This window comes from Vanessa tameamea, chromosome 4 (assembly GCF_037043105.1).
Source record: "Vanessa tameamea isolate UH-Manoa-2023 chromosome 4, ilVanTame1 primary haplotype, whole genome shotgun sequence".
Taxonomy (NCBI): domain Eukaryota; kingdom Metazoa; phylum Arthropoda; class Insecta; order Lepidoptera; family Nymphalidae; genus Vanessa; species Vanessa tameamea.
Genome location: NC_087312.1, coordinates 310,648 through 332,783, shown reverse-complemented (window position 1 = coordinate 332,783; position 22,136 = coordinate 310,648). Strand labels below are relative to the sequence as shown.

The window sequence follows — 22,136 nt, the reverse complement described above, 5'->3', positions numbered from 1 at the left end:
AAAATTGATTGTTAAATTTCAAAATTACTTGACTATATTTGCAGGAACATGTTATGTTAATTATTACTATGGTAATATTTACCTATTCTGGGTGGCGTCTCGGAATGTGATTAATTATGTTAAAGTTTATAATTGATAAATATATTTAAAAACCACCGCAGCGCGTCAAAGTTTTGTACGTATCGACAAACACACGCGCACACATACATAAAAGCCAGCTATACTCGTATCAGGATTGAAATCGGATTAAAAGTTATAATGAGATGTAAACTGTTGGGAACTGCGCTCGGATTCCAAAGCTATTAATAACTACCAATAAGAGCTGTAGTTTTAAAAAATAAATTATAAGTTTTTCTCACTGTGTTTACTCACACTTATAAAAAAATGCAATAGAATATTCCAGACGTGACGGAAAATCAATATGATTCGTGTTTATATAAATGATTTTATTCTCATATCGGTTAAGTATAGGAATACAACAGAGGTTAATGCAAAAAACAATTTTTAGAAAAATGGGGCGCGTTCTTTTTACCTGTCAGAAGTTATACTTTTTTGGCGTAATTATAAAATAGTTTTTAACTGCATTCAAATAATAAGTTTCAATCAAATAATAAAATGACTGGACTGGGATACACAGGGTGGCTAAAGGTCCTTTTCATGAGTAAGTGGGACGAAAACTAACGCGTGAAGTTGTCTCTTTCTAGCGCCTTGACATTAAATTGGGATGATACGTGCGTCATGAAAATTATCTCTGGTCATTTTTTCATTACGCGCTTAAAGTAGTAATTATAATTTTAAAACCATTACATTTCCAACAATACTTTCAACCAAAATAAGCAGAAATGCACTTAGAAGACTATTGTAAAACATCGAAGAACAATTTCAATAATGTCAATCCTCTGCAATGTCTGCAACTTTGATGTGTTGCAAATAAATGTACCAATCAACTTCCAAGTATGGAAACCGAGCTCTGATTTGTAGCTTTTTATTAAGTATTAATAATAAATATACAGTGAAATATAAAATAAAAATAAAACAATATTAATTAATCAGGAGAACAGATATGTTTTCAACCTCCTCCTCAATAGAGATGAGAGGTGTTGCCTGATCTCTCTCGGGTCGTATCGGATTGCGATGAAAAGAAACATAAGCTTAGGATCATGAGATTGAGGAAATTGACAGTGCACCTATGTAGTTCGGGCACACAAACACAAATTGTTGTAAATACGAGAGTAACTCTTTCGTCTTTTTGTCTTTAACGTGTTTCTGTCTGTCTGTCGTCTGTCTATCTGTTGCTCTTTTACGGCCAAACCGCTGAAACGAATTTGGTGAAATTTAGAACTAGAACATAGCCTTACTTTTTATGTCTAACACCTGACGACCAACCCAAGCAACTCCGCGGGCGATAACAAGTTTCTTTATACTTGAAATAATACAGATTATTGACTGATTGCACAAACGCCCGTCGGCTGGAAGCGGTGTGAACAACAAATAACCCCAATATAAAATGCTAATGTCAAATCCTAAAATCTATTCGAATTCTAAAACACCGTCTTGACTCGATGCCTTCTCAACGACTTACGCAAGTAATATTTCAGAAATTAAATTATAACGTAACTCCTTAAGACAATAAAAACAGAACGCGAACTGTAAACAAGAGGCGAATCAAATATAAATGAGCTACAAATTGAATTTTCAAACAATTCAAAAGTGATCCGAGCCGCAAAATTCACATTACAAGTTTGACAGGACAGAATTAGAGTGAATAAGACTTGAAGCGAATGGATTCGAAGTATTATGCAAATTTGTTACGAAAAAATTGAAACGAGGACTTAGCTTTTTAACTTCGAAAGGCAATAGGAATTGTTTCCATCTCTCTGTGACTTTGTTTCTTTGTAAAGCGTTGTACTGCGACGAAGAAATTAACTGATTTAAATTAATTTATATGTAAATTTTGGACGCTGAATCAATTAATTTGTATATAAACAGCGGTAGTTTATTAAACAGGTGTTACACAAGTGATGCAATCATAAAACGATTTAAAATGTATATGATTTAGATCGTACAAATGAACGAATGAATAATTTTAAATGTGATTGTTATACATTATATTTATACTTCAATATAATTTGGTGATGTAATAATTGGTCTACGTTCACTTTAAGCCTAGTGTCCAACTTGTGGTAATATATACTGACAATGTCAGCTATATAAAAAACTTTTTAAATCTAATCCAGCGCCAACCATAGGATGTTAGTTGTTAATATCGTTGCATCTTTAGAATCAGCCATTCAAGCCGATTTACATCATATATAGAATAACTGCTTCACACCCAAATGCCAACAGATAAGACATTTAGAAGTAATCCAAACGTAGATTTTTTTTGTTATGTTTTCTCAGAGCATTTAAATAACTACATTACATCAAAGAAGCATTCACTACATATTAATTCGCCGGTATCGGCGAAATGTTCAGGTAACGGGTCCTCCTATTCAGCTTTATTGATTACTCCAACCATTTCCCGGTTTTTTGAGATATCATGAATAACATTGTCAAATGATATAATTGGCAATCTGCCTATCTTCGAACTCGAAGCGAACCGTTCCATTTTCGGATCCGTCGCTACTGACCCAATATACATATTGCTCTATCTCGGCCCGATATCTTATAATATATATTTATTTTCATTTAAAAGTTACGATACTAGTAATCGAGGATTCAGAATGACACACCCACCGCGTCTCGAAAAATAATTCTTAAACTTTTAATTTTACATATTGATTTATAACCGTTCGTGTTAAACCTGAATGAAACTTGAATGAAGTACATGTATTATGCTAAGAGAGTGGGGGGGTATTCCAGCCAAATCAAATTGCATCAACATTAAGCAGAGAATCTCAATATTACCGAGCAATCTCTCAACATCTGAGGATTAGACTGCACTATAAGGTGGGATTTGGATAAATAGAAGTATTCATCTGATACGCTAGGTAATTAGTTATCGATTTTATCTTAGGCTCATTAATCAAGTTGCCAATTACAGAGCACTAACGGTGAATAGTTTGTGCTGACTGTTCGATGAAGCTTAGACTACAATTAGATTTATTCATAATGTAGGACCAAAATATTACAGAAAGTTATTAATATATTCTACCACCAAAAGGCGATACTTAGAATTGTTGTGTTCCAATTTGAAGAGTGAGTGAGCCAGTACCAACTACAGACATAAGGGACATAACATCTTAGTTCCCTATGTTGGTGGTGTTCGTGATAATACGAGGAATAATTAAAAAATCTCACAGCACTAATGTGTTGGTAAGTAGTCATACCATCAGGTGGCCCATTTGCCGGTCAGTACATATATGACAATAAAAAAACAAAGAATCTGACGTCAAACATAATTTTTCAAATATGTCCTTAGATAATGATTTGGGTTGAATTGAACTCACCAACAGTAAAGAGTTACTTTATCGATACCAATTTAGTTAATGGAGATTTCATGTAAATTACACAAGGCCTTAAATAGTTTCAATTACAACAGTATGTGTTATAAATTAGATTAGTTAAATCCTAGCAGGAGTGGGTCTTAGCGCTCGGCTCAATACCGTGAGATGTGACAATTATTACATGGTATTTGATTTTAGATAAACGGTACTATAACTGCAGTGTTGTCCTTACATCTTATCAATATCAAGCTAGAAAAACATTGCAATTAGTAAGATTTTATTGACAAATTTTAATAAGTAACAAATACTACTGCCATTCAAAAGTTTTAATTGAAGTTGCAACTAAACTATTCAACGCTACTTATAAACTTATTTATTATTATGATCACAATCAACAATCATTTAACAATAATACATAATATTAACATGATGATAATACTATTTCTTTTTATAGATAAACATAATATAATCAATAATAAATAACGACACAGAGATAATATTTAAACAAGCGATACAGTATTATATTAATAAATCCTACCAATCTGTCTTTAATACCAAAACAAAAGTCATCAAAGAAATTGGCGGAAATTGTAAATTATATTTCAAAATCAAAATCAAAATTTACTTTATTCAAGTAGGCTTTTACAAGCACTTTTGAATCGTCATTTAACCAAACTATTTTAAGTAAAGCTACCACCGGTTCGGAATGTAGATTCTACCGAGAAGAACCGTTAAGAAACTCAGTAGTTACTCTTTTTCAACATTAAAATACAAAGTTATGTTAGTTAAATAAAATTATATATGTATGTTATGTCTCCTGCCTGGAAGTCAACAAGCATTAACTCCACGCTTTTTTATCATCTATATAATCTTGTATTGAAAAATATGCCTTCTTTACCAATGTATTTTTTACAAATCACTTGAATCTATGAAACAGCAAAGTTAAAAATGTCTGCGGAATATTACTATAGAAACGGATACCTTGCCCCAAGAATGATTTATTGACTTTGCAGAGTCGGAAACTTGGCGTTATAAGCTTACCCTTACTTCTCGTACACATACAATGATTATCACTGATTTTATCAAAGTGATCAATGCTACTGTGAATATACATAATATTGTTGTAAATATTTATCAATCTCATATAACGCCTAAATCACGTATCGCTCGTACGGTTAGTTTTTCAATCTTGATTTAATATTGATTCTACAAGTAATTCTATTTTCTAGTAAACCTAATTAGGTAACGTTTATTTTGGAATTTGCAGTTAATTGTTTGTTGTTATACCGTTGAATCACATGGCTGAGTTCCTTTTGACATCAGAGTTACTTCTAATGGTTTTAACTATTTGAGATCATCCGCAAATTCGAAAAGCAGATTCAACATATAGACATTCGAGCGCTGAAAAATTGAAATAATGTCGTTTATGAATATATTTATGACAAACATCTTTATAAATTGCAACAATCCGATCTTTTTTCAACTTTTCTTGAAACATACCAGAGTTCAGGGCGGTATTAAATATGAAAGTTAACGAGGCAGCCGACGCGGTTGCAAGCGTCCTTAAAAATAATGGTGTAATATTGTCTGGACCAGCACTTTTTGATGACAAGTTTTGACGTTGTGTTGTGAGTGCGTTTACATATTTGAGACTTTTTTTATGACGCGCGCGCACAAGCTGACATTAAAACTACAGGTTATCTTATTTTACAATGTTTTATTTTATTACATTTTTGATTTGAAAACTATTTAATTTGTGTGTTGAGTTTGATATTAAATGGTAAAAAGAGATGATTACATTTATCATAATGATAATATTATTTTTTATTAATAAGTAGATTAATATTAAATAAAAACTAATCTTAATCACGCTAAAGTTATTCTTATGCGTGTAAAAAAGATCACGCACCCTTTTTTTATTTGTATCTTAAATTTAATTTCTTGCCTTACAATGACACAAACATGTCATCTTTTATTTGATGGTGACAAAGATTCGAACTCGAGAGCTGACATTGAAGCTGCGTGGTGGAATAAGCTATAAATCTTCTTCTTTAGAGAATATACGTTTACGTTATTCTATGAATAGATGATGTATTGGCTGAACGTCAATCAGGTGCCGTCTAGTAATACAACAGTTAATTGAAAGGCTAATTTTATACATTATATACTTGCCCTTATATACGTAACTCACTCTCATAATCCGATAGGACGCTAAGTTTGACATGACTGGAAAGAGTTCAGGCGTGAGGCACGGTAGTGTTCACACGTCCAACGTCTAGACTTCTAGCTGCTACTGAGAAATTTTTGAAAGGAAAATCCTATAACTTTTTTGATAAAGATAGGAAAAAGGATAACACCCCACATCGGGATGACGCCTGATATGGGGTTTTATCCTCGGAGCTCAAGACATGTGCCCCTATATCTAGCCCTGTAAAGAGTCAATTTTGAAGTTACGTTTTAATATTGTATATTGCTATCAACATGACATTAGACCTGATAGGATGTTCCTAGAATTAATATCGGTACGTCTCATCCGTCTTCAAAAATGCTTTTCAGGAGAAATCGGTATAGTTTTCGTGCGACTTGACGGAGCGGGGCTTAAGGGATTAGAAATGGCTAGGAGTGCGATTCGACACGCTTTCTTCGGGTTAAACAATGGGAAATAGGAATTGGAATATGATAATGTTGTTTGTTTATTCAGTGACACTCATTTTTTTTATGTCATCACAAGCTCTCTAAGAGTAGTGCTTTGTATTATTCCTATTTAATATTAACAAATCTTGAATGGCACAGATATAAGTAACTACTGCTACTAGCTGAATCTTTCCGGTAGCACACAAACCGTTGAACTATGTTTTAGCCCCTCGAGGGTTGAGAAAAAAAGTAGCCTCTGTCCTTCACCGGGACTCAATCTATCTCCTTACCAAACTTCATATAAATCGTTAAAGTGGAGAGGTAGCAGAGCTACTTTCGCAATTATAATATTAGTATTGATTACTTATTGATAAAAATAGTTTGCTACCGTCGTATCGCAGTTTTCATAAGAACCGTCTCTTGACAAACACAAAACAAATAAAGGAATCAGCGAAATAGTTACAGCCGTTCACGCGTGATGCCGTGACCAAGGGAAATAGAGATTCATTTATACATAAGTATGTATATAAACAGACAAATGGATGAAGCGACGCATCGTTTTATTAACATAAAATAGTGTTATGCTCTAAGAAATTTGTGTAATGGCAAGCCTCATCAAGAAACAGAATGAACCCACCAATCTAACTTAGCCAAGTCTCAGAAAACCCCATACAAAAGGATATAAGCAGTGAATTATTTTTAATGTACTCGTGAACGTTCATATCGTTACGTAATATAGATTATAATAACTCGTAAAACAAACGATCACTGTGCGAACACAATCGTATGTATCACACAATTGAAATGTCGAAATTCCGTTACACGGAATGTACTGTACCGGAGCGAATGCGACGCCTAATGTCAGAAATTAACATTTAAATTTAAAGTAAAAGGAATAGCATTTAAAGGAGACACGCGTCCAAATACCGTAACTTCGTAAGCCGCTTTTCAACATTTCACGAATGAGATAGGAAATGAGTTGTTGTGTAACATCTATTAGCGCCCCGGGGGTGAGACCGATTTGTACGCCGTGAAGGCATTCGGCATGACACATGCCTTTCCCCTGCTATCTACTATTTTCTGTGTGCGTTGCTGTTTACTTCGTTTTTAAAATTCGTTGCGATATTTTATTACAATAATAAGAAAAATGTATTCACTCATTTTATCAACGAAACTCTGTGTCGTGATTTACTTATCTTTCTTTTAATTTAAATATTGGTTTTCTTTAAATAAACGTTCTTTGGGAAAATTTTAAATTCAATGTTTCACCCTGTGACGGTTATATTTTTATTATTTAGTATTAAATCTCAAGAGACTAGGTTCCCTTATTAAACTTATTAGCAAAATTTCTAAATTATTATAATATTCACTTATAAACTAAAAATAATTAATAATAGCAAATAACAATAGCACTGCACGGGGCTTTCCAGGCACAACGAACGACCAATTAATGTCATACAGTCTTCAGCTTTTAAATTTATTAAAAGAAAAAAAAACTGATAAATACTTTGAAATATTTCTAAATGCAGTATAAATTTCTCATTTTATCTACCTATCTTCGCTACCTTTGGCGTATTGCGGTGAAATTAATTAATAGCTTCATATTATAATATGCTCCGCTCCGCATAAAACTAAAAAAGTTAATCAATTTCTTAACCTAAATGTCAGTTTCTGGATCGCGCTAACGTTTCCTTCGATACTATGTATATAAAGCTGTCGGCATTTTTAAATACATTGGTACGGTTTCGGTTTCGGTTCTGGCCCATAATTACAATTACCACTTTGTGGTAAAAAGTGACAACCGGAAACGGGTGGATTTTAGATTTTAATTGTACAATTATTGTAATTGTAACCAGTGTAATTGTCCTGATTTATTTAAATGTATTTTATTTTAATTTACTTAAATAATTATTCAATATACATTTATTTTAATAGGGCCGCATTTCAAAATTTTATAACTAAAAACGAAAAAAAAGCATTTTGTACACCTCTATATTTAAGTCCTTTCTTAGATTCTACCAAGGATTTTATGAGGTGGTTACCCGTACTAATTATTCTTCTACGAAACAGCAAACATTTTTATTTTTCTATTTTGATTTGAAAGATACGTCGGGTATTTTAGGCAAAAATATGTATATCTCACCGTTCATCCGTTTATTGCCGGTGCTTAAGGGAGTAAGAAGTGGCTTACACTATTTGAGTTATGTCTATGGACGAAAGTAATTTCTCTTATAAAATCAGATAAATAAAAAATAGAGTAGTATTGAGTGACATCCGATTGGATGGAAGTTGCTTTTGCAACATATGGTATTAAATAATAATAAAAAAAATTACTAAATTAATAACGCTTAACAATAATTTAATTAAGTGTCAAAATATAAACTTGCTATAGAATTCCATGTGAATTAAAACAAAATCAATAAGTTAAAGAACCGTTTATGACAGAATTAGACAGAAAGAAAGAGATAGAGGGGGAAATAACGCCTGGGGGTGAATGACACTTTTCCTTACGTGACAATTTCGGCCAGTTCACTCTACTGTAAGACGGGTAAATTAATTTCGTTCCAAAAATAATAAAGGATAATTAAACCTTCATGTTTGTGTTTGTCCGTAATTCTGCCTCCTGTTCTATGTTTTCCCACCCGCATAGGAGCAGCCTGTTGTAATGAAGCTCTAAACTTGTTACTTAAGAGGACAGGAGGCGTTAGCTTAGCATACCTTTCTTCGTAGGGAAAACATTATGCAACACACATTCACTGTTTCCGTCGGTTGAAACGAGGTCCCCCCGTCTTGTGACGTCACGCAAACGGTGCTACGAGTAGAAGCGCTCCCCGTTCCACCGACTACGTCCAGATCAGAAGTGCGATGGGAGACATCCTAAAGATGGACGCCACTCGAGCAAGCTCAAAGGTGAAGTCTAGTACTAGTCCCCATGTCCAGCGATACACAAACAGCATAAAATAAAATAAAAATACCTACACAGTTGAGCATTTTCAGGCTGTTACGTTACTAGGAGTATTTATATTTATTGGATCAGCGACGGATGCACTTCCTCCTGCACCGGTAGTAGCTCCTTTTTCCTCTTGTTTAAGGTATTTTATTTTATGATAAAATAAAAACGAAAGTCACAAAAACAAAATCACGCTCCAACGCCTGGATCGATTTCAATAAATGGTATAAAAGTCGATTATTTGTACAATGGGAAGTGTAATACATTTTATTTATACTAATACCATTTTTTACCGACCCACAGAAATACTTAGCACTGTTGTGGTGCGGTTTGAAGGGCGAGTAAGACAATGTAAGTACAAACACGTGGGGCATTATTACTTAACTGCCAAGTTTGGTGTCGCTTGGTGATGACCACTAACCGTCAGGTGGCCTGTTTGTACAGTGTTCTCGGATTCTTAAACCTAAAAAATATATTATCTTCTTTTTTTATTTAGAGGCTTAAAGTTTTATATTCACAAAGGTGTTCATATAAATAGAAACTTATGTCAGTTGCTTAAAAATGTAACTTCAAAGTAAAATACTATATTTTGTTTCTAATTAACGCAACACCATCAGCTTCACTTCAGTAACCTCGTTTTTGATTTGAAGGTGCTGTAAAGGGTATTTCCTTTGGGAATACCATTTCGTTTTCGTGGAATATGGTACTCTGTTGCAATAGGCCCGTGTCAGATGTAGCAGATGGACTTAAGATATTTAAGTGATCTTTGTTGGTCAGATACTATAGAAGCTTCAGTTAAAAAATTGTATGTAAAAATGTTAAAAAATTTAATTTATCTAAGAACGTTTGCGTTTTTGATAGAATGGTACCATCGAGGATTATACTAAGGCAATCTGTCCTAAATATCAATCGCGTGGTTAACTGTATCACTATGTCCCAGTAATTTGGCTTTCATTTATCATTAAAGAGACCCTTCTGTATTTCACGCTAATAGTTTTGATTACTGCTGCTATCGGATTGCTATTAATATTAATTGTGATTTATGATTATTCTAATTACTCCGCGCCTGTAGTAAATTGTACGAAATTACCATTTTGATTACCTTCGTAATAAACGATATTACTTACTGAAATTTGATACCAAAAACAATTATCGTTTGGCCTTGAAATATTGTTTTTTTTTGTGGATTTCTGGACATTGAGGTTGCAGTAGGACGCGATGTCTGATAGTGAAATTCAGCTGGTATTTTCAGATTATTCTCAACCAATTCTCGGAACATTTCCTGGAAAAAATCGATAAAAGATGTAGATCCCACACAGCTAAAGGATCGAGCCGGTCGGAATGGGCTTGTTATCCAAAAATCTGACCTTCTCTACGTTGAATGCGGTCAAATGCGGTCAAAGAAGTTAGTATTGGGCAGCTCCCGCCCAGAGACGAGAGCACTACTCCATGTGGGGCCAAATTTGTGCCTCGTAAGATTATGATAGTTAGCACACGTGCAGTATTGTTATAATTACACATTAATAAGAATTTTTACATTTTTAGAACTTAGTATTTGAAATTTTTGAAAAAAAAAAATCCGTGGTCGAGTATTGTGTACATCGGTTTTAATGGGTACGCCACTCCGAGGTCCCGAGTTCGATACCCGGCCCAGTCGATGTAGAAAAAGTTCGTTAGTTTTCTATGTTGTCTTGGGTCTGGGTGTTTATGGTACCGTTGTTACTTCTGATTTCCACAACACAAGTGCTTTAGCTACTTACATTGGGATCAGAGTAATGTATGTGATGTTGTCCAATATTTATTATTTAATATTACACGCGTACAGACGCGTTAACCTTAACTTCAGAATCAATCATTATATTTTTTTTGCCTAAGAAATACAAGTTATACTAATATATTTTAGAGCACTGTTTATTTATTTATAAGAATTATGTCTCCTGAGTACTTAAATAATTATTCATATCACAATATTTACTGTATAAATCTTGAAAGCGTGATCGCAATTCTGATTTTCGGGGCCGAGGACGGGGAAGTCAAGCAAACCCAGTGTTAATAATATACATATGTGTATATTATTTAATAAATAAAATAAGTAACGTTTATATTAGCATTTTTAGTCGATCTTCATTTTGTATTCTAGAGGGATTTTTTGTAAATTGTTTTATGGTTATATATTCGGCTCCTTTGATCTATGAGGAAAAATATAGGTATATCTTTATTTAAATTATAGCTATACGCTTTTAAATATTGCGAGTTTAGTGATTGTCAAAAACTGTTTTCTTTAAGGAATTTATAATAAAAAAAAAAAAAACTAAAAATAAATGTATTTTCCTATCTGTCTCCTATACTTATAAAATAACATGTTCTAACTGACTGGTTCGTCATCATTTGTATGGAAGTCCGTCATTTTTTAAGTTAGAAACATGAAACTTTATTTTTGAGATACTAATTAAAATGAGTAGATACTTATTTAAGCGTTTCTGGATATTCTACCCTAAGGGGTAAAATACACACCAATGTGGTATACAAAGAGGTCTTAAATTAACATAATATTTTAAGTTAATCTGAAATATATTCAACACCAGCTGGTTAATATAATAATATAACAACGATGTACTCGCTTCACACGCATATAGGGAGTAGGGACCGGTGGAGGCGGCGCGCATGGCGGCTTTAGAGACCGGCGTGCCGCTTGCCGTCACGAATTACGAGTCAGCCTTAAGTAAATCTTTTTCACAACCTTATTGAAGGTTTGCCAGGCCCTAGCTACCGTCATTTCGTTTAGTATATTTCCCGCTTCGATGCCATTAAATTTCACGGTACCAAAAAAATATTTGGGCAAACAATCAAAAGCTTATAAAATATATTTTTCAATCATTATTATTAGATAAAATTATAGAAACATCGACACAAATAGTCTACGAGTCCAATGTATCCTCAATAACAGATCGCACTGAGGAATCCGCAGTCCCGAGGCGGGACTTGAGCTCCTGATTGATGATCATCCCCAAGATCCAGCGAGACCCACTGTTCATACTCGATCATAAATTCACTGCACTCTCATTCGAAACGTCGGATACAATAAAACGCCGAAGAAACGTTCAATAGAGTTATTCCACTCCGTTCGCCGCCGGCTGTTTACGCTCACAACCATTGTTTGCCTTTTTGATAGAATTAAATCCAATTTCGCTGATAATTGACTACGGCTTAATGAATGTGATTTCAAAAAAGGGCGAGAACAATTAAATGAGACCCTTTGTGTAATATTACATTAACGCCTACTAAATTATGAATTTGACTTAAAATTGAGGCACCAGTAAAGCGACGTGCGTAGTATAGCTTGCAGTAGCTTTGTTTTGAAAATCAGTTTCATAATTTTCTGGCTCGGAACACAACGGTACTGGGTATTTCTGTTTAATAGTAGATGATGTCATGATGAGTTTTTGAGCAAATGTCTACTACAAATTAACTGAAACTCCTGGCTACAAGTAAACTCCTCAAGTCTTACCGGATTTGGTTTGTAGAATCTCACATAAATATCAAGCTTAGAAAAAGAGGGTGCATTATTTATATGTGCATTGTACATGTATTAAGGTCATATCTTTATTTATTTTTTTTATATTATTATTGAATCTCCACAGACGTGCAGTCCGTAACGTTGTTGTATTTTTTTTTATGTTTCTTTAAGGTGTTTGCATATTTTTTGTATTGCCAGGCAGCATCAGAATCGCGGTATACGAGTATACTGTAAACATCTAACTTTGACCTCATATCCTTTTAAGGAAATGGATGTTATTACACCACGATGCTCCAATGTTTCAATTTTCATGTCATATGTTTTCCTTCACCACTAATTATAGCATCAAATTAATCACATAAATACTCAATCAAGCTTATCTGGGTTTGAACCTGCAATCATCAGATATGATTTACATGTTCCAGCCATTGTGCCATGTCGGTTCTCAAAGTCATATGCATATTATATTTACGTTGCTCTAAGCGTTAATAGTTTGCAAAAGCTATTAAGCTTTTTACACCCGTCTCATCGCAAATGAGTGCACGCCCCAGTTTTCCTCGATGAGTTGCAACGTTTTAATCTCTTCAATCTTATCAAATTCCGTATCGATTAGTGACTTCCCTTTAAGTTCATAACACAATTTGAGTAGCACAATGCCCTGGAAACAATTTATCAAAGTCCAACAGGATACTTTATCGCTAAATTCGAACAGTAGAGAGAAAAAAGAATTTAAGATAACAAAGGCCGTCCCGGGCGGGCGGCTTAAAGATATTTCCTGAAAAAATATGGAACAATAAAGATCAGTATAATTTTGTTGGTAGCTCGGTTGAATAGTTAATTTCGGAAGTTACTGGCTGTCGGAGGCATTAAAAGTTTTCTTTTGACAATACCGTCGGGCGTCACTGGTTTATCGGGGCTAATGGCGCTTTAAATATCGCAATCAGTTGCTGTATTTAATGTTCAGGCTACATTTAAAATTTAACAAGCACTTGCCTCTAATTCTACTTGTGTATTTCCCGATTGTTAGCTGACACGTTTTGTATGACAAAAAATATATTTACTAGAATATATATTTTGAAATCAAACTCTTTTCAACACTCAGATAGATCTGTGCAATTTCATATTTAAAAAGAATGAATTCTAAAACAAATTAGAATATTTCAATATAAAAACTTTTTGTTTTATTGACGAAAATATGCAGTCATCGTACTCAATGGTTCCGTAGCTCTTAATAATATTGTTGCTACTAGATAGTTCTATGAAATATTTAGCTGTTGGAATTGAATTGTAATAAAACAAATTATTCAGGAAAACTGGTTTTTATTAAAACCCCCCTTTTCATTCATGAGAAAATCGTTATAGTCACAGATATTCACGTCAACTCTAATATGTACATTTCTTAAAACTAGGACGTAATTATATACATAAAGTTTGATCGGAAAGGATCGAATAACACCACAATGATCTACAAGAAAGGCTCACAAATGCTTCATTAAATAACATCATAAAATAAAATGAACGTGAAATTGCGTCATAAACGTGTCATTGAAAACATTACGCATGTAAACGTTGCTCAGTTTCACATTGAAAATTATCGGCAGTGATTAACTCAATGAACGAATAAACTTAATAACGCTAGAACAAAAGTGATGGTTTTCCTCAACTACTCATAACGACAGATTTACACAATACGAACCTATAACAGTAAATTTATACAAAATTTCTAAATACATTATAGAGATCGTATGAGGTAAATGTTACAACTACAGCGATATATTATATATTTAACTAAACATTGATACATTAACTATTAGTAAATATGAAAATAGTCAACGAGGTTATATAAAATATACAGAATTATAGATAAAACATATTAACAAACAGGAATCAAATTAAATTTTTAAAGAAGTTTTCCCGCGGTTGCTTTTGCGTGGAATTTGAAAATAGAAACTTTATTTTTTTTACAAACGTTTTACATCCTGGGTATGCTATCATTAATCCTAGTTTCATTAATAATAACCAATCTGTTAATTAAATTGGAAATTAAGTTTATGCAAATGTAGATATTATACATATATACTAACATTTTCAATATTTAGATGTACAAACTTATGTCGAGACGTGGGCTTTTAGTTTTATAATCTATATTAATACTTAAACATTGAAAAATGTCGTCGTTATATTCAGTATTTATTTCAATGAGAAATGAATTAATATGATCACAAAAAGCATTGCCTTATAATTGCATAAAATAAAAATTTGATCGAATTTCGTCCGAAATAAAAAAAAAACAATAGACAATATTAAAAATGTTATGAATTAAAATTAGTGACACAAATTGTATATACACAAATTCAGTTTATTTCGTTACGTTGAAGTACATAAAACACTTCACATTCCTTATCTTTCAGCTTCTTTAAGTTGCTAAGAATAAAAGGCAATAACAAGAACTGTTTGTATTTTCGACTCGGAAGCTCAGAGTGAAGAAATAAATTTAAAATTACAATTCAGAATGTAAAGTAACGGCTGACAAAAATATACGAGAGCACAACTGAGACATAATTTGCCTTGCGGTGGTACCACACGACGTAATGACCGTTTCAACTTTACACACAGTCGGTACACAATAACGTCTTTGCCTACACACGATATTAAGACGAATCGGATACAACCGATAACCGTACATTGGTCAGAATTGATATATTACTATATATAGAAAGGGTTAAATCCACAGAGGGTAATACAGTCAGAGGATACGTCACACGTGCATCGGACTACCGATGCAAGGAGAGTCATTGGAGCGGACGCAGCTCGCCCACCCGTGACGATCCGATGGCTACATTCCACGACGGGAATATTTCACTCCACTAATTTCACAAGTTATCTCGTCCATTATTCATATTATAATCGCGCCCGTTCAGAAGTCTTCTACACCGAGATCTCTTGTATTTGTACGCGTTTCTTTGGGGGCGCGCTGCTCGGTCTCTCCTTTAGTTCTGCCTCGCTGCTGCGCTGTGGAAGTCGAGAGCTATGTTAATAGGCTGCTTATTGTGGTTTTACAGTCGTAAAAGCTAGCGATTGTGTCATGGAATTCTTACGTCCTTTGGTGAACAATACGCTTTAGAAAAATTAATCATGCATTTTTTGTATCAATTTAGCGGAAGTATGGAACGTTACAACAGTACAGTATATGGGTATAATAATCATCGTGCCATGTTTATAATTTAGTTCTTTAATATTTGACCGATAAAGTTATTCGTTAAAACTAATTCAACCATAATAACACGAGCATTTATAGTCAACTCATGCGGATCGCCGGTCTTACATGATCAAACGTACAACCGATGTGTTGCAATAAGCCAAATTGCCGCGTCATCTCTCCTCGCATTATCCCGCCATTTTGAGCATCAATCACTCCCGAATTGTGAAATGGGTGCACTTAATGACAACTCCTCTCTAGGAGAATGAAGCGTAAAATTATTTTAATAATGATCGTTCATATTATTATTGTTCAATATTCCAGCTTCATTTACGTTATTTGTCTTCATGGTATTGTAATCTTTCCGACACATTTCGAAAATTTCTCGATAAATTCAATTCAAATTCAAATTTCTTTATTCAATAAAGCAACATTAAACCTATTTATTGAACAGTATAAACTACGCGCTCGTATTTTCGTTATTCGGAAAGAAAATGCTACTGGTTTCTCATGATAACATGTTTTAGATTTTCTCTGAATTAACTATTTGCTTAAAAATGTTTTACATACAGACTTTCCTTGACATTTTTTTAAACTGAACGTTTTCTGGAATCCATTTTTACGCAAGGGCTATTTTTGCTAGATGTTTACTATGTGTGTTGCATCAACAAAACTTCTTCCTTTCTAAGAAATAGTCTAATTGAAGATTACGTCTTAGCCACGCCCCGAAGCGGTGGATACACATCGGGTAGGTTTAATCCAACAAAATATGTTCATGTGAAGATTGTTCAAGATGTTTTCCTTCTCTGTTGAGGTCGAGATTAATTATAAACATATTTGTGAGAATCCCATGAAAACTCGATAGTACATATTAAATAATTATTTTAATATTTTCATATAACACATGTAATCACTGTATAACTTATTTGAAGTGTCATTAAATAATATAACCTAAAAATTTGTGTATACCCAATGGTAAGGTAGATATTGGGACGCTAAGAAAAAAAAATTTACATCGCCAATGCGCCACCAACCTTGGGAACTACAATGTTATATCCCTTGTGCCTGTAGTCGAAAGGACTCACTCACCATTCAAACAGAAATACACCAATACTAATAGTTGCTTTTTGGCGGTAGAATATGCACCAAGGCCTACCACCGAGTGAAAGGTAATTGAACTTATTGTAATTGAACAATAGTTTTACCTTTAGCGTGCTCTTCCTCGGCGAGGTGATGGTGATGGGATCGCTGCTCATCGAAGCCGCCCCCGTGCGACTGCTACAGCTGCCTGTCAACACAGACACTTTTGAGCGAATCAGTAAAGTTAAATCGCACTTTCAAAAGTAAAATTGCGAACTACATATAACTTTGATAACAAGTTACGTCAGTCCATAATACTCGTGATATATTCAAATGTCTTTTATTTCCATGACTTACTTTCCTTTAAAGGATGAATCGCGTTTTGTTTAATCGTTTACATAAATGATTTGGAATTAACGCGTTTACTTTACATGGTACGCTCATGTGAAAAATCTATTTCAAATTTAAATATTAAGATCACATCATTTAAGTATTTAGGTACGCTTTTAGGATAACGTGACGACTAGAAAAACTAAATGGTATTATATTATAAGAAGAATATTTTTGTTCCATATCTAAAGTTCTAAATACGTTACAATATACGTATATTGTACATATGTATTGCACATATATATTGCACATATGTATGTGCCGTGATTACTTTTTAACGATGTTTTATGTTATCGATTATCTTTTTTTTTATATTACCAAAGGAAAGGTACCATCATCAGATATGCTTCGTGGATATCGAGTAGATCATTATCATTCTCTAACATTTGCAAAGGTAAAGTAATTTGCAAAACATTATCAATGATTTTATGTCGGAAGGAGATACAACAGTTGATATGGCAAAGATTTAGTAAAAAAAAATAGTTTTTCAATAAATTTATTTAGAGTGAGTAATGCTAAGGTAACCTTCTCTTCTCGGTCGACGGTTGTTGCGTCTCTTTCCACGCTGCAGATAGATACCGGCAAACACCAGAAGATTCAGTGCCAATAGGAAGCATCCAGCGCCGACCGTTACACCAAGCGCTACTGTGTAACTAGGGAAAAGAAAATTGTTCATTATTACTAACAGTATTTAAAACGGGATATTTACCATGTTTTTTATTTTTATTTGGTGGAGCTCGAACTCGTGAACAAGACATTCGTAGATAATGTCGAAATATCGAGCTCCACCAAATAAAAATAAAAAACATGGTAAATATCCCGTTTTAAATACTGTTAGTAATAAAAATAACCATGTTAATTTAAAATCTTATTGTTCATTATATGCAATTATTATATTATTTAATAAAAAAAATTATTATAAAAATTGCGGTGTACTTAAAATTCTAAATTAGTATACCTATTTGAGAACAGTAACTAATTGTCATATAAAAAGTGGCAAGCATGAGATGAAAAGAAATTTAAATAAACGTTACCCTTGTACTCAAGACTACAAAGTAACCGAGCATATTTAGTAATTATAATAGCATTGTAAAGTTTTAATTTAAATTCCACAAAATAAACTTGAATCATAATAAAGCCTATTACCCCGAATTAGTTCATTAATTATTATTGTGTTTTTTAATTTATAATAGGCAATCTAGAAAATAGGGTTGCGGGTAATAATGGTCATCGAACTCAAATATTATTGTATTTTTAAAAGAATAATACTTATTTTTTATTTGTTTTTAACTTGTTTAAAAAAGTCCAGTTGACGCCGAAATTTTACTTTCTCTCATTAGACATTCTGAGCTTGATTTAAAAGTTGAATTACGTCTTAAATTTTGAATTAGTTTCAATAATTTAATTTATATTTCTGGTAAGATGTTATTAATATCATTGATATGATTGCGCATTTTAAAATTAATTATTCTGTCTTACTTTTAAACATTGAATAAAACATTTTTAATCTTAATACATTTTTATCTTAATACATATGTCTTCCGGCGCCTATTGTGTCATCAGATAAGCTGTAACTATAGCAGCGCCAGGAAATATCAAAGAAATAAAAAAGTCTTTGCAGAATCAATAAAATCATTCAAAGCGTGAAGGAATATTCTAGTGTTCTATTATGCTCAAGCATCTGAAGCATATAATTCAAAGTCGAAGATATATTACTACGCTTCAATAGCTTTCAGTCCGGCCGAGTTAATGGGACTCTTTAGAGATGGAAATATTATTTACAGCTGAACATCTGCCTGAAATATTGCAACGTTACTCCAGAGTCCAGTTAATATAGCTGAAGTTCATCACTCATTAACATTTATCAGTTGAATCCTCTCGTGGGAAAAATTTAGGCTCAAAAGAAATGGTTCTACTTTAAGACGTTGTTTAAGATGGAGACAAAAATTTAGGAAAACCAGAAAACACATTAGCAAGATTATTCTCGGTGAGTTGTGTTGATTAATTTATCTTGTTTATAATCGATGGCAACAGGGAGGCAATTTTAACGTCTGTCTGTTGCTCTATGTTATATTAGGTTCATAAAAAATGGTGTACTATCTGTTGTGACATGTAAGGACCTATTTTATTGATTAATTTGCTTCTCTGAAATAGTTTTTGATAAAATAGCTTTTTTATAACGTGTTTTATGATAAGAAGCTATCTTATCTATATATCATTCTCGAGCCCGACGGTACATAGTATAAAACAAAATCGCTTCCCGCTGGCTGTCTGTCCCTGTGTATGCTTCAATCTTTAAAACTACGCAACGGATTTTAGTTTTTGATTTTTTTTTATAGATGGATTGATTCAAGAGGAAGCTTTATATATATATAATACCTGCATACTATATTATAGAAACACTTATAATTTTAGAGGTTTCTAATGTGATGTGATGTGAATAAACACTTTTTTATGCGCTTACATTGCGAACGCTGACTGAACCCTACGAGATAGATCAAAATAATGTACTACACTATTGTACACCTTAACAAGGTCTACAAAAAGTCCGAGATTTCATATGTCTTTCTCTTGGGATAACCATTTTTATCCTTTACTTTTTACGAGAAATAATAACTTATTTACGAATTGATTTTAAGCACACAGCATTAATCCTTATCCGATTAAGTACCTTAAATAAATTGTGCATTTAATATAGATCAATACGGTCCTTTACATTGCATGCTTTAAATTGATATTTTTATTTTTGAGAATAGGTAATTTTCAAGCTATTTTTCATTTTTAACTTTCATATCAAAAATAATCTTCTCATATCACGCTGCGATGGTGTACAGTTATTCGAAGTGATTGTATTAACTGGTTAGCAAACTTAAAATTAACATTACCTGTAATATTGACTATCGAGAGTAGTCAGTGAATCTTCTTTTGGAGACGGTTGTGAAGCTGGGAGTGCAGCTAAGGCTGGTCGAGCAGAGGGCGACGGCTCACACTCTTCCACTTCAGGTTCCTGTTCCTCTGGAGTTTCTTCTTCCTCTAGCGCTGGAGTCGTATACATCTCTGGGAATATTTCTCCTAAAACAAATTAAAAATAGCCTCAATAATAATGTGCTGTGGTCAACTAAGTTGCCATGTTCCTTGAGATTCTAACGAAACTAGTTCACTAACTCTTTGAACCGTAACAATAATCGTAAAACAAATATTAGTAGAGTAGCCGATGACCCAGAAGAGTTTGCACAATACCTTGTCTTCTGTAACTCTTGGTGTGACTAATATCACTCAACCAGTATGTGATAAAAGATAAAGAACTTTTTGTTCTTTAACTATTCTCATCATGGTCATCCTACTGGCGGTATTTGGTTTGGAACAAAAAAATCACTGCACCAACAATTTACCGAGTACAAAGTTGGCCAAAGCTTAATAAATAAAAAGTGTACTCAGCGGCAGGAGATTTATATTGGAAGGTAAAATGTCGGGCGCCACTATTTTCTGATTTCTTGACGTCATTACTTGAAATTAACTGCGCCTCTGGCTTCGTATAGTCTTAGAATGTTGGCAACAGTTTTGGGGTGGCTCCGTTAAATAAAATTAATGTCCTTGTTGTGACGTTATTGCACACGTGAATTTTGTCATACACTTTTTGTATTCATGGCTTAATGCATTAGTTAGCTGCGTGATTGTGGTCTAAGAATTTATGGAGTGCAATACACAGAACAGCATTATAATAAAACTAATGTGTGTGTTTGTACCAATAGCTCGTCTATTGTAAGAATAATTTACGTTAAATGTAACTTCGCAGGGAATATATATATTGGTTACCGAGTATACCTTAAGACTGATACCGGCCACGACCACTGAGTTAAGTTAACTGCAAATACAGATGCACTCTCTATCCCCTTACCATCATTCTTCTAAAGGACGATTTGATACGACCGGAGAGCTTAAGCCATTGGGCTTATGTCTGCTACTTTAAATTTCTCGACAGATAAACCTAGTGAATTTTTCATTGAATAGACCTGTAATTTAAGTCAAGGACTTTAGAAACTGAGGTTTGAAAGTTAGCCACTAAAATTACAAGGCAGTTCCTGTACAGAGTATCAATGACCTACTTTTTGTTAACTAATACGCGCCGCGTTGGCCCAGCGGTTAGAATACGTCAATTTTAACCGATTATTCTAAGTTCAAATTGGTGCGGAAACATCTCGAGGAAACCTGCATGCGCATTGGAGCAGCATGGCGAAGTGAATTTCAAATCCAATTTCAATACTCAAAAAGAGAGGAGACCTTAGCGCAGTGATGGGAAATTTATAGGCTTTTACTTTACTTTATTAGCCAATCAAAATTCACTGCAGTCAAATGAGCGGCGCGGAGAGCCTTCGTATTAATCCATATTTGATCGTTTCCTTCTAGTCTCAATAGAATGCGAAACAAAATATCTCTACAAACTTAAGCTCTACAAAAATATAAAAGACAAATATAAACAATATAAGATAAGCATTTAACTAAAACATACTTGAATATGATTTAAAGTATTCATGTAAAATACTTCAGCAAAATAAGAATTACCATTTTCAAGAGCTCCATTGTTGTTACGGTACAATGAGTTCGCTATGAATGCATTAATCAGATGTGCCGAGTCGAGCTACCGGATTAGTAATGTACATGCGTCAACATAATGCCATGTGATGGTATATTTATAAATAGCGACGAGAATCTTATATACTTAAGTTATAAATAAATTCGAGCCATTTTCTTGAGAGCTTAAGTACTTCAAATTGGATGGTCCAGTACACAGATCACGCGAATCTTAATTAAAACGCAAATCCGTACAAACATCGCTTAGTTTTATGTGCTTGGTTTGTGTTTATCAACTCGTGCTTACTGCTCAGCGTTGATAAAGAACATTGTGAGAAAATCTGAACA

The 22,136-nt window shown here is 33.5% G+C and overlaps 1 protein-coding gene across 2 annotated transcripts in view; it reads right to left on the bottom strand.

Annotated features, from left to right (window-relative positions):
• Positions 1 to 22,136, bottom strand: part of LOC113396688 (neuroligin-1-like) — a 677,577-nt gene that overhangs the window by 538,122 nt on the left and 117,319 nt on the right. Inside the window, exons 12-15 of one of the 2 annotated variants that reach the window (XM_026634736.2) lie at positions 20,102 to 20,288; positions 17,742 to 17,869; positions 16,952 to 17,034; positions 15,511 to 15,554 (exon numbers count right to left, since the gene is read on the bottom strand). In XM_026634736.2, coding sequence (XP_026490521.2) covers positions 15,511 to 15,554; positions 16,952 to 17,034; positions 17,742 to 17,869; positions 20,102 to 20,288 — 442 coding nt within the window. Of the gene's footprint in view, positions 1 to 15,510; positions 15,560 to 16,951; positions 17,035 to 17,741; positions 17,870 to 20,101; positions 20,289 to 22,136 lie in introns of both variants that reach the window. The other variant, XM_026634737.2, reaches the window with a different exon arrangement.